Source organism: Nicotiana tomentosiformis, chromosome 12, assembly GCF_000390325.3.
Source record: "Nicotiana tomentosiformis chromosome 12, ASM39032v3, whole genome shotgun sequence".
NCBI lineage: Eukaryota > Viridiplantae > Streptophyta > Magnoliopsida > Solanales > Solanaceae > Nicotiana > Nicotiana tomentosiformis.
The window spans coordinates 125,433,738-125,446,928 of NC_090823.1; the positions used below are offsets into that span (position 1 = coordinate 125,433,738).

Sequence of the window (13,191 nt, forward strand, 5' to 3'; positions counted from 1 at the left end):
CTATTTTGTAACCTTTATTGATGACTTTTCCTAAAGAGTGTGGGTGCATACTATGAAAACCAAAGATGAGGTACTGGGAATTTTTCTCAAATGGAAGGCGATGATAGAGGCTCAAACAGGCAGAAAGAGAAAGTGTCTCCGCACAGATAATGGTGGATAATACAAAAATGATCTTTACAATAAGATTTGTGAAGATGATGGCATTTTGAGATATTTCACTGTCAGAAATACACCACAACAGAATGGAGTGGCAGAACGCATGAATCGGACTTTGCTCGAGAAGGTTCAATGTATGTTGTCCAATGCAGGTTTGGGCAAAGAATTTTGGGCTGAGACAATAACATATGCATGTCACCGCATTAATCGTCTACCATTTGCCGCTATTGGTGGCAAGAAACCATTTGAAAAATGGTATGGAAAACCTGCTGAAGATTATAATTTTTTACATGTGTTTGGCTCAATTGCATACTATCATGTGAAAGAGTCAAAATTGGATCCGAGAGCAAAGAAAGCTATATTTATGGGAATTACTTATGGAGTCAGAGAATACCGATTATGGAGTCCAGAGACAAGAAAAATTATATTCAGCAGAGATGTTACCTTTGATGAATTTTCCATAACAGATAAGGTAATAGTTGAAGATGTCAAACAAATTGATGGTACTTCAAAGCAGGTGGAGTTTGAGGGAAAATTATTTTTTTCCAACACATGGAGAAAAGGAGGAAACAATAGAAGATTTTCCTGGGGAAGAAGAGTCAGTAGAGAGGGAGATTCTAATTCGGAACCTCAATAACAACTTGAATCAATAGCAATCAGTAAGCCAAAAAATAATAAAGAAACTTGTTCGTCTCATAGAGACGGTGGCTTGTACAGCCTCAATTGTAGCTGATGGTGTTCCTACCACTTATAAAGACGCAGTCCAAAGTTCAGAAGAAGATAAGTAGAGGATTTCTATGAATGAAGAAATGCAGTCCCTTCATTAGAATCGCACATGGAAATTGGCCAATCTCCCGAAGGGCAAGAAAACAATTGGGTGCAAATGGGTATTTGCAAAGAAAGAAGCATTTTCTAACCAAGAAGATGTTCTCTACAAAGCAAAATTGGTGGCCAAAGGGTACACTCAAAAGGAGGGAATTGATTACAAACACTTCTCCATTAGAGTTTTGTTGGCCTTGGTAGCATAGGTAAATTTGGAACTAGTTCAGTTAGATGTAAAAACTGCATTTTTACATGGAGACTTGGAAGAGGAAATCTATATAACTCAGCCAGAAGGATTCAAAGTTGCTCAAAAGGAAATTATGGTGTGCAAACTTAAAAAATTATTGTACGGATTGAAACAATCTTCTAGACAATGGTACAAATGATTTGACAAGTTTATGTTGCGACAGAAGTACAGAAGAAGCAAATACGATCATTGTGTGTATTTGCGCAAGCTTGAAGATGGATCCTTCATATATCTTCTCTTATACGGTGATGATATGTTTATAGATTCCAAAAGTCAATAGGAAATTGAGAAGTTGAAAATTCAACTAAGAAAGGAGTTTGAGATGAAGGATTTAGGTGAGGCGAAGAAATTTCTTGGTATGGAGATAAAAAGAGATAGACATTCAAAGAAACTCTATCTATCTCAGAAAGAATACTTGAAGAGAGTAATAGATCAATTTGGCATGAATCAGAACACGAAGTCGGTTAGCACTCCTCTTGCTCCTCACTTTAAGCTTAGTGCTGCTATGTCGCCGAAGAATGAAGATGAACGAGAGTATATGTCAAGAGTGCCATATGCGAATGTCGTTGGTAGCTTGATGTATGCAATGGTTTGCATAAGAACTGATATTTCACATGCTATCGGAGTTGTAAGCAGGTATATGCATGATCCAGGAAAGGAGCATTGGCAAGTTGTGAAATAGATTCTACGATATATTTGTAATACTGTAGATGTTGGATTGATTTTTGAGCAGGAAGATAGTCAGTATCTGGTTGGATATTGTGACTCGGATGCGGGTGATTTGGACAAGCGTAGATCAACTACTGGTTATGTTTTTACTTTTTGAAATGTATCAGTTAGTTAAAAGTCTACTTTGCAGTCAACGGTTGCTTTGTCTACTAATGAGGCAGAGTACATGGCAATTACGGAAGCTGTAAAGGAGGCAATTTGGCTTCAAGGGCTACTTAGAGATCTTGGTATTGGTCAAAAAAGCATCACATTATTTTATGATAGTCAGAGTGCTATCCAATTAGCAAAGAACCAAGTTTATCATACAAGGACGAAGCACGTTGATGTTCGATATCACTTTGTACGAGATATTATAGAAGAAGGTGGAGTTATGGTGCAGAAAATTCGGACTACAGACAACCCTGCCGATATACTAACAAAAGTAGTGACTGCGATCAAGTTTCAACATTGTTTGAACTTGATCAACATTGTTGAACTTTGAAGATTGAAGTTGAAGAAATAATCAAAATTTATCAGTAAGAGAAAATTAAAAAAGTGGAATCTTGCCAAGGTGGAGATTTGTTGAATTTGACAAGATTAATGTAAACTAGTGCGAATATTTGAAGCCTCCTTTTAGAAAGAAATTGATAAATGCATTTTTCATGCATTTGCATTGCATGTTCACACTTAATATGATATCATGCATAATATTATTAAGGTCATTTCCCTTCTATAAATAGCAAGGGTTTTGTTCATTTGAAAATATCTCTCACTTGTCTTCTTATTTCCTAAGGCATTTGAATCTTCTTTCTCTCTTGTAGTATTTCACTTATTTTTTTGGAGTGAAATAAATTTGAGTTGATTGTGTCCGAGGACTAGGCAAAAGTCAAACTTTGCCGAACCTTATTAATTTCTGGTGTTCATTTTATTATTATCTCATTTACTATTTATTAGCTACCTTTAGATATAGTAACTGTGATTTAATCACTCTCTATATATTCGGCTTCCACAATAATGTTATGTTTCATCTTGCTTTACGGATGCATGAACAAGAGACAAAAGTTTTTTAAAAGAAAATACAGTATAGGTTTGTTTTTTGTGGTTTGTGCAAATACGAAAATTAAATAATGATGTTAAAAACATATTTAGCCAATTTTCAATTTGAATTTTATTTTCTTCGCCGTATATAACTGTGATTAGTATAACTAGAGAAAATGTACAAGATACCTATTTTAAATTTTAAAAAAGTGGTATTTTTTTCCTCGTAAAACTGCATTATTTTTCAAGTGAAATACATGTTCAGACACAATTTTAACTTTTAAATATTTTTTCTCAACTTAACATCAAAAACCACGTTTAAAAAACTAAAACAATACAAAGAAAATGATCAAAATAGTTTCTCATGTTTGAGAATAAATTTATACAGAGCTATTTTGGACCTTTAAGTTTGTTAACTTTTAATTTTCGTGAAATATTTAACAATTTATGTATGTTATATTTGACGAAAAATATGAAAAGAAAATTCAGCCTAAACATCACAAAAGTCCTATCAAATCCTAAAAAGTGCATTAGATACCAAAAATAACAAAAACTATACTTCCAAAAGGTGCATCAAACTCTAGAAATTGACCAAAAATAATCGAAATTACAAAATTTTACCTCTAAATGTAAGTGGTAGCTAATTTTCTTTATAATTTTCATCAAATAACAGATATAGTTCGTTAAATGTTTGACGATAGTATTAACTTTTATCAAAATTTAAAATATCAAAATTATTCAATACATACTACTTTGTATCTAACTTCAAATTAAAAATAAGGGAACGAGAAATAATAGTCAAACATTTCCACTTACGTTCCTTTTTTTATCTCTCTCCTACGATAAACTCCATAGCCATTTAGAAATTTGCAGCCATTTGTCAGAGCCTTAAAGGCGGCATAAAAGAACCTACAAAATTTTCGTTTAATTCTGTAAACCTTAGACCGACAACTACTGATTTGTTGCAGAAGAAAAAGGTACTGGAATTTGCAATTACTGATTTAGCTCTAATTCAAGTTTAAATCTTTGGGCTGTATTCTAGCTGCTCTGCATGTTGATAGAGCCAAGGGGAAAAGATGGAAAACGGAGGAGGGTCCAATGAAATCCCGGAAAATGCTCCTGAACGTATGTACATTCTTTGATTTGAAGCTTAATTTTTTTTCCCTTGGATTTAATTCTTTATAAGCGTCTATATTTGTTTTATTTTGTTGTTGGTATTTCAGATTGTCCAGGTCCACAATCAGAAACGGCAGGAAAATCGGATGTTTGCCAAGGATGCCCCAATTAGGAAATTTGTGCTACTGCTCCTAAAGGCCCTGACCCAGGTCTTTTCTTGCTCTGTTGGGAAGAAGAAATCGTACCCTAATTCTAACACTTGTGGAGATTTACTTAGAGATAGAGAAGGAAGAAGAAGAAGAAGGGTGAAGAAGTAGTCGGGCATATTATGTCTTTAGAATATAGGGGACGTAATTAATGGGTTAGGGGACATAAATTAGTGGACACGAGGGGACATAAATTAATGAGGTTAGTAAGAGGATTATAATATAAGGAGACATAAGTTAGTGAGTTAGTGTGGGAGGATTAAATATATATGTCAAGTATATAATATATACATGTACAAAGCAAGCAATGTAAAACACGGGAGATTTTTTTTCAATCAGATTTCTCCTTCAATTTTGTACATGGTATCAGAGCAATAAGCTCGATCCAACAGTAACAACAACAATAACCCAGTATAATCTCACTAGTGAGGTCTGAGAAGGGTAGTGTGTACACATACCTTACCCCTACCCTGGATAGAGAGACTGTTTCCGATAGACCCTCGACTCCCTCCCTCCAAGAACTCCCCACCTTGCTCTTGGAGTAACTCGAACTCACAACCTCTTGGTTGGAAGTGGAGGGTGTTCACCGCTAGAACAACCCACTCTTGTCAACCATCAAATCCATTTACATTAGATTCATCATCATAGTCAGTAACCTAAAATGCCTGAAACAACCATCACTTTTACTGGTGATACGAGCAATGCTGCAAAACCAGTCAGCTATGATGTCAATCACTCTTATCATCTCAACAACTCTGATTCACCTGAAATAACTCTAGTCAACATTGTGTTTGATGGAAGAGGATACCGAGGGTGGAGGAGATCTATTCTCCTGTCTTTGTCAGCCAAGATGAAACTTGGTTTCATCAATGGAGCATGTCAATCTCCAGATATGAAATCTCCGGACTATGAACAATGGAGTTGTGTGAATCACATGGTCATCTCTTGGATCCTAAATGCTCTCTCAAAGGATATTGCAGACAGTGTGATATACTCTAAAACTGCAAAAGAACTTTGGGACAACTTGGAGCAGAGATTTGGGAGATCAAATGGAGCCAAAATTTATCATCTGTGTAAGGAGTTATCAGGTTTAGTACATGGAAACAATGACATTGCAGCATACTTCACTAAGCTCAAACGACCGTGGGATGAATTAGATGCTTTAAATATTATCATATAATGTTCATGTGTTTATGTTTGTGAAGGAAAGGCAAAGTTGACCAAGTGTCTTGAGGATCAGAGATTGATCCAATTCCTAATGGGATTAAATGATATCTATGCCCAAGCAAGAGGAAATATCCTCATGATGAACCCTTTGTCTAGCATAAATGTTGCTTATGCACTTATCTTGCAAGATGAAAATCAAAGAGAAGTTTATGCAAATGCACATTTTAATTCTGAATCAGTATCATTCATGGCAGTTGGAGAGGCCAAGCAGCCCAATACACAACTTCTATCTGATTTTGCAGCTTTTATGATCATAAGACAAGGGAAGAATTATCAGAAACTTAGAAGCCAAATACAAAGAGGGGCAGCTATATCACCTAAATATAACAACTCAGGGCAAAAGTTTAATAAACTTCAGGAAGGGTTTAAAGGGAAAAGGAAGTACAATCCAAATGTGTCTTGTACTTATTATGGAAAAACAAGAAATACACAAGAGGACTGCTATAGAATTATTGGATTTCCAAAAGATTTTGCGTTCACCAATCACAAAGGTTATCAAATTCAAATTGAAGGAAATGCAGTACTAACACACGAGGAACGTGAGAATTCAGAAGGACAAAGCACCGAGCTCAACAATAGTAATTTTGGACAGCAACTCACCAAGGAACAAATTGCAGAAATGATGAAAATATATAAGTAGACAAAGTTAGCACGGCCAGGAAATACATGAATCAAAATGCAGTTGCTAGTACTATTCTAAAAAACTCAAGTTCAATATTTACTAGTCTAAAATCAGACACCTGGATTATTGATTCAGGTGCCTCAGAGCATATGTGTTTTGATCCTAATTCTTTCCTGTTTCTAACTCCACTTCCTGTACCTTTGAATATCATTTTACCTATCTCTTTCAAGGTGATTGTTACTCATATAGGGAGTATTTCTATTCTGCTAGGTCATATCCTGAACAATGTGTTATATGTTTCAGATTTCAAATATAACTTATTGTCAATTAATAGGTTTTGTGTTCAGTTCAAGTATGATATCTAATTCACATCTATTGGGTATGTGTTGAAGGGCCTTTTAATGAAGAGTCCACAAGTTTTTGGTGAAATTAGAAAGGGACTCTACTTATTGGAACCAAGTAGCCTTAAGTCTAAGTGGTTATTCAGTAGTAATGTACCTTCAATTCCAAAAGAAAGAAATCTCATATTCCAGTTCAAGTTAATGGTACTCCTGATGTTAAACTTTGGCATGTAAGATTGGGACACCTACCATTTTCAGCAATGAAACATTTAGATTTCCTTCATTGTAAGTCAAATTCTGAGTTTATCTGTGATGTTTGTCATAAGGCAAAGTAAATCAGGAATCTTTTTCATGCCAGTAGCATAAAATCCAAGAATATATTTGAACTTATACATGTAGACACATGGAGACCTTATAAGTCAAATACTTACAATGGATTCAGTTATTTCCTTACTGTAGTAGATGACTATAGCAGAGCAATATGGACATTTTTATGAAGTGCAAAAAGTAATGCTTTTTCTATGCTTAAATCTTTTCTATCTATGGTTAAAAGGCAATTCAATGTGAAAGTTAGAATGATAAGATCTAACAATGCATTAGAATTGGGAAAAGGTACACAAGAGACAACTTTCCTAGCTTTAGAAGGAATTCTACACCAATTGTCTTGTGTAGCAACTCCTCAACAGAATGGAATTGTTGAAAGGAAGCATAGACACCTCTTAGAGATTGCAAAAAGGTTAATATTTCAATCCAAGCTACATATGTCATATTGGGGTAACTGCTAGGATTCCTTCTAGCGTTCTAAAAGGAAAAATACCATATGAGATTTTATTTCAAAAAAAACTCAAGTATGATCATTTAAGAAATTTTGGATGCCTCTGTTATGCTTCTACAATAGCCCAGGGAAGAGGCAAATTCGATGATAGAGCAACAACTTGTGTTTTGCTTGGTTATCCGCTTCATCAGAAGGGATATAAGCTATTGGAATTGTCCACAGGAAGAGTGTTTGTGACAAGGGATGTGAAATTTCATGAATCACACTTCTCTTTTGTTAAAACCATCACATCATAACATCTTATATTCCCAAGTATAATATTTACTACAGAACCTACCTATTAACCTTCATCACAGGATCAATCCTCACTCATCTCTTTAGAACCTAAAATTTGTGATATTTTCTCCTTATCATTCATACACTCCCTATCATCACCAATTGTCTACTAGCCCAATTCCTTTTCAGTCTATCCTAGATACACCACACAGTACCTCACTTGTTTCTATACCCAAGCAACCTACACCATTGAGAAAGTCAGGTAGAGTTTCTAATCAACCAGCCTACTTGAAAGATTATGTATACAATAATATCATGTTCACAAATGTAGCAGCATCTTGTTTCACTCAACCAAGTAAGCCTATGGAATTTTGTTTCTTTTCTCTGTCACCCAACAATCAATATGTGTTGCAATCCCTCTCTACTCTCATAGAACCTAACAGTTTTGGACATGCTTGTCAATATCCATGTTGGATATAAGCTATAAATTCAGAGCTTAAAGCTCTAGAAGACAACCACACATGGGATGTGATTGAATTACCTAAAGGAAAAAAGGCTCTACCTTTCAAATGGGTGTACAAGGTAAAACATTTGTCGGATGGAAGAATTGAAAGGTTGAAGGCAAGGTTGGTGGTCAGAGAGATATCCAAAGAGAAGGAATAGATTATAGTGAGTCTTTTTCACCAGTGGTAAAAATAACAACCATAAGGTGTTTACCCACTATTGGAGCCAAAAGACATTGGAATGTGTGTCAATTAGATGTCAACAATGCATTTTTACATTGTGATCTAAAAGAGGGGTGTACATGAGGTTTCCAGCAGGGTTAACACCTCCTGGTCCTAAGCATGTTTGTTTACTAAGGAAGTCATTGCATGGTTTAAAACAAGCTTCCAAGCAATAGTATGCTAGGCTTGCAGGAGCTTTGAATTTTAAGGGGTATTCTTCATCATTAAACGATTACTCATTATTCTTTAAACGGACAGGAAACCTGATTTTCTATCCCAGTTGTCTATGTAGATGACATACTGCTTATTGGAGATGACTTGAAAGAAATTCAGCATATCAAGGGTTTTCTAAACAGTGAATTCAAGGTCAAAAATCTAGGAGACATACATTATTTTTTAGGGATGGAAATTCTACGAGAAAATGAAGCTTTTATTGTAAGCCGAAGAAGATTTACCCTGGATATGCTGGTGGAATTTGATGTATCTCATTTGTCTCGAGTCATTTCTCCTCTTGATCCTTCCTCCAAGCTTCAAGCTGATGATGGCCACCCTTTGCAATATCCAACAGTATTTCATCATCTGGTTGGCAGATTGAACTATCTCACTAACACTCACCTGGACCTTTCTTTCATAGTCCTTACCCTCAGTCAATACATGCAGAGACACTGTAAGTCTTATTTCTCTGCTGCCTTATGAGTGCTCAAATATTTGAGTTGTGATCCAGGACAAGGAATTCTTCTCTCAGCAAAACACTCATTCTCCTTGCTTGCATTTTGCGATGCTGATTGGGCCTCTTGCAAGGATTCTAGGAGGTCCGTAAGTGGATTCTTCATCAAACTATGAGGAGCACTAATTTTCTGGAAATCAAAGAAATAAGTGTTAATCTCTCTATCTTCTGCAGAGGCAGAATACACATCTATGAGAAGAGTAACTGTAGAACTTACATGGTTAGTTCGACTTTTTGAAAATCTCTTTGCACCAGTAAGTTTTCCCATACCTCCTCACTCTGACAGCAAGGCAGCCATTCATATCTCCCGTAACCTCGTCTTCAATGAACGCACACAACATGTAGAAATTAACTGTCATTTTGTGCATCAACAGTTCCTTTCCGGTTTAATTACCTTTTCTTTTGTTCTATCTAAAGACCGTCTGACAGATCTCTTCACAAAGCCACTTTTTGGAGTTTCTCACTCCGAGATATTGAGCAAGTTAGGGGTCACAAAGTTACCCTCCAACTTGAGGGGTGTTGGGAAGAAGAAACCATATCCTAATTCTAACACCCGTGGAGATTTACTTAGAGATAGAAAAGAAGGGTGAAGAAGTGGTCGTGTATATTATGTCTTTATAATATTGGGAGAGATAATTAATGGGTTAGGGGACATAAATTAGTAGACATGAGAGGACATAAATTAATGGGTTAGTAAGAGGATTATAATATAAGGAAACATAAGTTAGTGGGTTAGTGTGGGAGGAATAAATATATATGTCAAGTGTATAATATATACATGTACAAAGCAAGCAATGTAAAACACGGGAGATTGTTTTCAATCAGATTTTTACTTCAATTTCGTACATTTTCCAATATTTTTTCCATCACTATTTTGCTCTTTAATCATGCATAATATGATTTTGTAAAATACTTCGTTTGAACTTATTTTTCTTGCCTTGAAATATTAGGTGTCTATTCTTTTGACTTGAAATGTTATCCCTTTTATTTTTTAATATCCTAGTGTCGTGCTAGCTTGTGTGCACTTGGATTATGCATCTTATCGGGTTAACTATGCGCGCCAAAGCTAAAGCTTATCGGGATGGGAAAAAATCAATTGCTTTATTCCAAATGCTAAGAGGAATAAGGATGGGACTATGCCGATGTGTATTGACTACTGCCAGTTGAACAAAGTTACCATCAAAAATAAGTACCTGTTGCTGCGGATCGATGATTTGTTTGACCAGTTGCAGGGTGCTAGGGTATTTTCCAAGATTGATTTGAGATTAGGGTACCATCAACTAAATGTTAGGGACTTAGATCTTCCGAAAACTATCTTCCGTACTAGATATGGCCATTATGAGTTCCTCGTGATGTCCTCTAGCTTGACTAATGCCCCAACGACGTTTATGGATTTGATAAACAGGGTGTTCAGGCCTTATATTGACTCATTTGTCATTGTCTTCGTTGAAGACATCTTGATCTAGTCACGTAGCCTGGGGGAGTACGAGCAGCATTTGAGAGTAGTGCTCTAGACTTTAACAGAAGTTGTATGCTAAGTTCTCCAAGTGTGAGTTTTGGTTAGATTCTGTGGCATTCTTGGGACATGTGGTATCCGGAGAGGGCATCAAGGTGGATCCCAAGAATATTGAGGCAGTTCAGAGTTGGCCTCGTCCTACTTCAGCGACTGAGATCAGGAGTTTCTTGGGATTGGCAGGTTATTATCGCCGGTTTGTGGAGGGCTTTTCATCCATTTTAGCCCCTCTGACTAGATTGACCTAGAAGGGTGCCCCATTCCGATGGACCGACGAGTGTGAGGCAAGCTTCCAGAAGCTCAAGACAGCTTTGACCACATCACCAATTCTAGTCTTGCCTTCCAGTTCGTTGATGTATACAGTTTATTGAGACGATTCACACGTTGGCTTGGGATGTGTATTGATGCAGGAGGGACGAGTTATTGTATATGCTTCACGTCAGCTGAAGGTTCATGAGAAGAACTACCCCGTGTATGATTTGGAGTTAGCAGCAATTATTCATGCCCTTAAGATTTGGAGGCATTACCTGTATGGAGTGTCTTGTGAGGTTTATACAGACCACCACAGTTTGCAGCACTTGTTCAAGCAGAGGGACCTTAATTTGAGGCAACGTAGATGGCTTGAGTTACTGAAGGACTACGACATCACTATTCTTTATCATCCGGGCAAGGCGAATGTGGTTGCAGATGCCTTAAGCAGGAAGGCAGAGAGCATGGGTAGCTTGGCATTCATTTCAGCGGAGGAGAGGCCACTAGTTTTGGATATTCAGTCATTGGTTAACAGACTTGTGAAGCTGGACATTTCAGAGCCCAGCCGAGTCCTTGCATGCGTTGTTGCTCAGTTTTCATTTTTGGGACATATCTAGGCTCGACAGTTAGATGATCCGTATTTAGTAGTTCTCAGGGAGACGATACTACAGGGTGGTTCCAAGGAGGTTTCTATTGGAGAGGATGGTGTTCAGCGACTCCAGGGTCGCCTATGTGTTCCTAATGTTGATGGCCTGAGGGAGAGGATTTTAGAGGAGGCATACAGTTCATGGTATTCTATTCATCAAGGTGCTACGAAGATGTATCGTTACCTAAGGCAACATTATTGGTGGCGGCGAATGAAGAAAGACATAGTGGAGTATGTAACTAGATGCGTAAATTGCCAGCAGGTTAAGTATGAGCACCAGAGGCCAGAAGGCCTACTCCAGCGGATGACTATACTTGAGTGGAAATGGAAGTGCATCACTATGGACTTCGTAGTTGGGTTGCCACAGACTTTGCAGAAATTCGATGCAGTATGGGTTATTGTTGACAGGTTGACCAAGTCGGCACACTTTATTCCAGTAGTCAATACTTACACTTCAGAGAGGTTGGCCCAAATCTACATTCGGGAGATAGTTCGGTTGCACGGTGTGCCTGTGTCCATCATATCAGATAGAGGTCCTCAGTTCACTTCGCATTTCTGGAGAGCCATACAGAGTGAGTTAGGCACCCATGTAGAGCTCAGCACAACATTCCACCCATAGACTAACGGGCAGTCGAAGCGGACAGTTCAGATATTGGAGCACATGCTCAGGGCATGTGTGATTGACTTTGGAGGGCAGTGGGATCAGTTCTTGCCCTTGGCCGAATTTGCTTATAACAACAGCTATTAGTCCATCATCGAGATGGCTCCATTTGAGGCTTTATATGGTTGGTGATGTCGATCTCCCATTGGGTGGTTTGATCCTGGCGAGGCTAAGCTATACGGTACTGATTTTGTAAAGGATGCCTTGGAAAAGGTAAAGTTGATTCAGGAGAGGCTTTGCACGGCTCAGTCCAGACAGAGGAGTTACGCGGATCAGAAGGCGCGTGATGTATCATTTATGGTCAGTGAGAAGGTTCTCTTGAAAGTCTCGCCGATGAAGGGCATTATGAGATTCGAAAAAAGGGCAAGTTTAGACCAAGGTTTATAGCCCCCTTTGAGGTATTGAGGCGAGTTGGGGAGGTTGCTTATGAGCTTGCTTTACCTCTCAGCTTTTTAGGAGTTCATCCAGTTTTCCACGTGTCGATGCTCCGGAGGTATCATCCCGACTTGTCACATATGTTAGACTTCAACACGATTTAGTTAGATGAGAGTCTGGGTTATGAAGACAAGCGAAATGCCATTGTTGATAGATAGAGTCGCTAGTTAAGGTCTAAGAGGGTTTCCACCGTGATGGTCCAGTGGAGGGGCCAACTAGTTGAGAAGGCCACTTGGGAGCCATAGGGCGACATGCAGAGTAGATATCCACACTTTTTCAGCACTCCAGGTATAATTCTAGACCCGTTCGAGGACGAACGTTTGTTTAAGAGGTGAAGAATGTAACGACCCGACCGGTCGATTTGCTTTCTAGAACCTCGTGCCCCTAAATAAGACTTCCCGTACTTTCTTTTATTGATTTATGACTTGCGGGGATGGTTGGTTCAGGATTTTGAAGAATTTGGGTTGGAATCGGAACACTTGGTTCCTTAAGAATGACTTAAAAGGCCAAGTTTGACTTCGGACAACATTTTTAGTAAACGACCTCAGAATAGGGATTTGACGGTTCCAATAGGTTCGTATGATGATTTAGGACTTGGGCGTATGTTTGGAATGGGTTTCAGATGACCCGGTAGCGTTTCGGCACCAAATAGTGAACATATGATTCTTGAAGTTTTAGAAGTTCTATATTTGTGGTTTGGG

At 37.8% G+C, this 13,191-nt stretch overlaps 2 protein-coding genes across 2 annotated transcripts in view; both read left to right on the top strand.

Annotated features, from left to right (window-relative positions):
* The first annotated feature begins 3,980 nt into the window (after nt 1-3,980).
* The window catches only part of LOC104107220 (cytosolic Fe-S cluster assembly factor NBP35-like), a 51,772-nt gene continuing 42,561 nt past the window's right edge, over nt 3,981-13,191 (top strand). Inside the window, exons 1-2 of the mRNA XM_070192063.1 lie at nt 3,981-4,096; nt 4,195-4,296. The gene's annotated coding sequence lies outside the window, so the exon portion shown is untranslated. The remainder of the gene's footprint in view (nt 4,097-4,194; nt 4,297-13,191) is intronic.
* Nucleotides 4,955-6,160, top strand: LOC138903362 (uncharacterized). Its single transcript, XM_070191327.1, has 2 exons — nt 4,955-5,381; nt 5,499-6,160. The coding sequence occupies exons 1-2, from the start codon at nt 4,955-4,957 to the stop codon at nt 6,158-6,160; spliced, it is 1,089 nt and encodes a 362-aa protein (XP_070047428.1).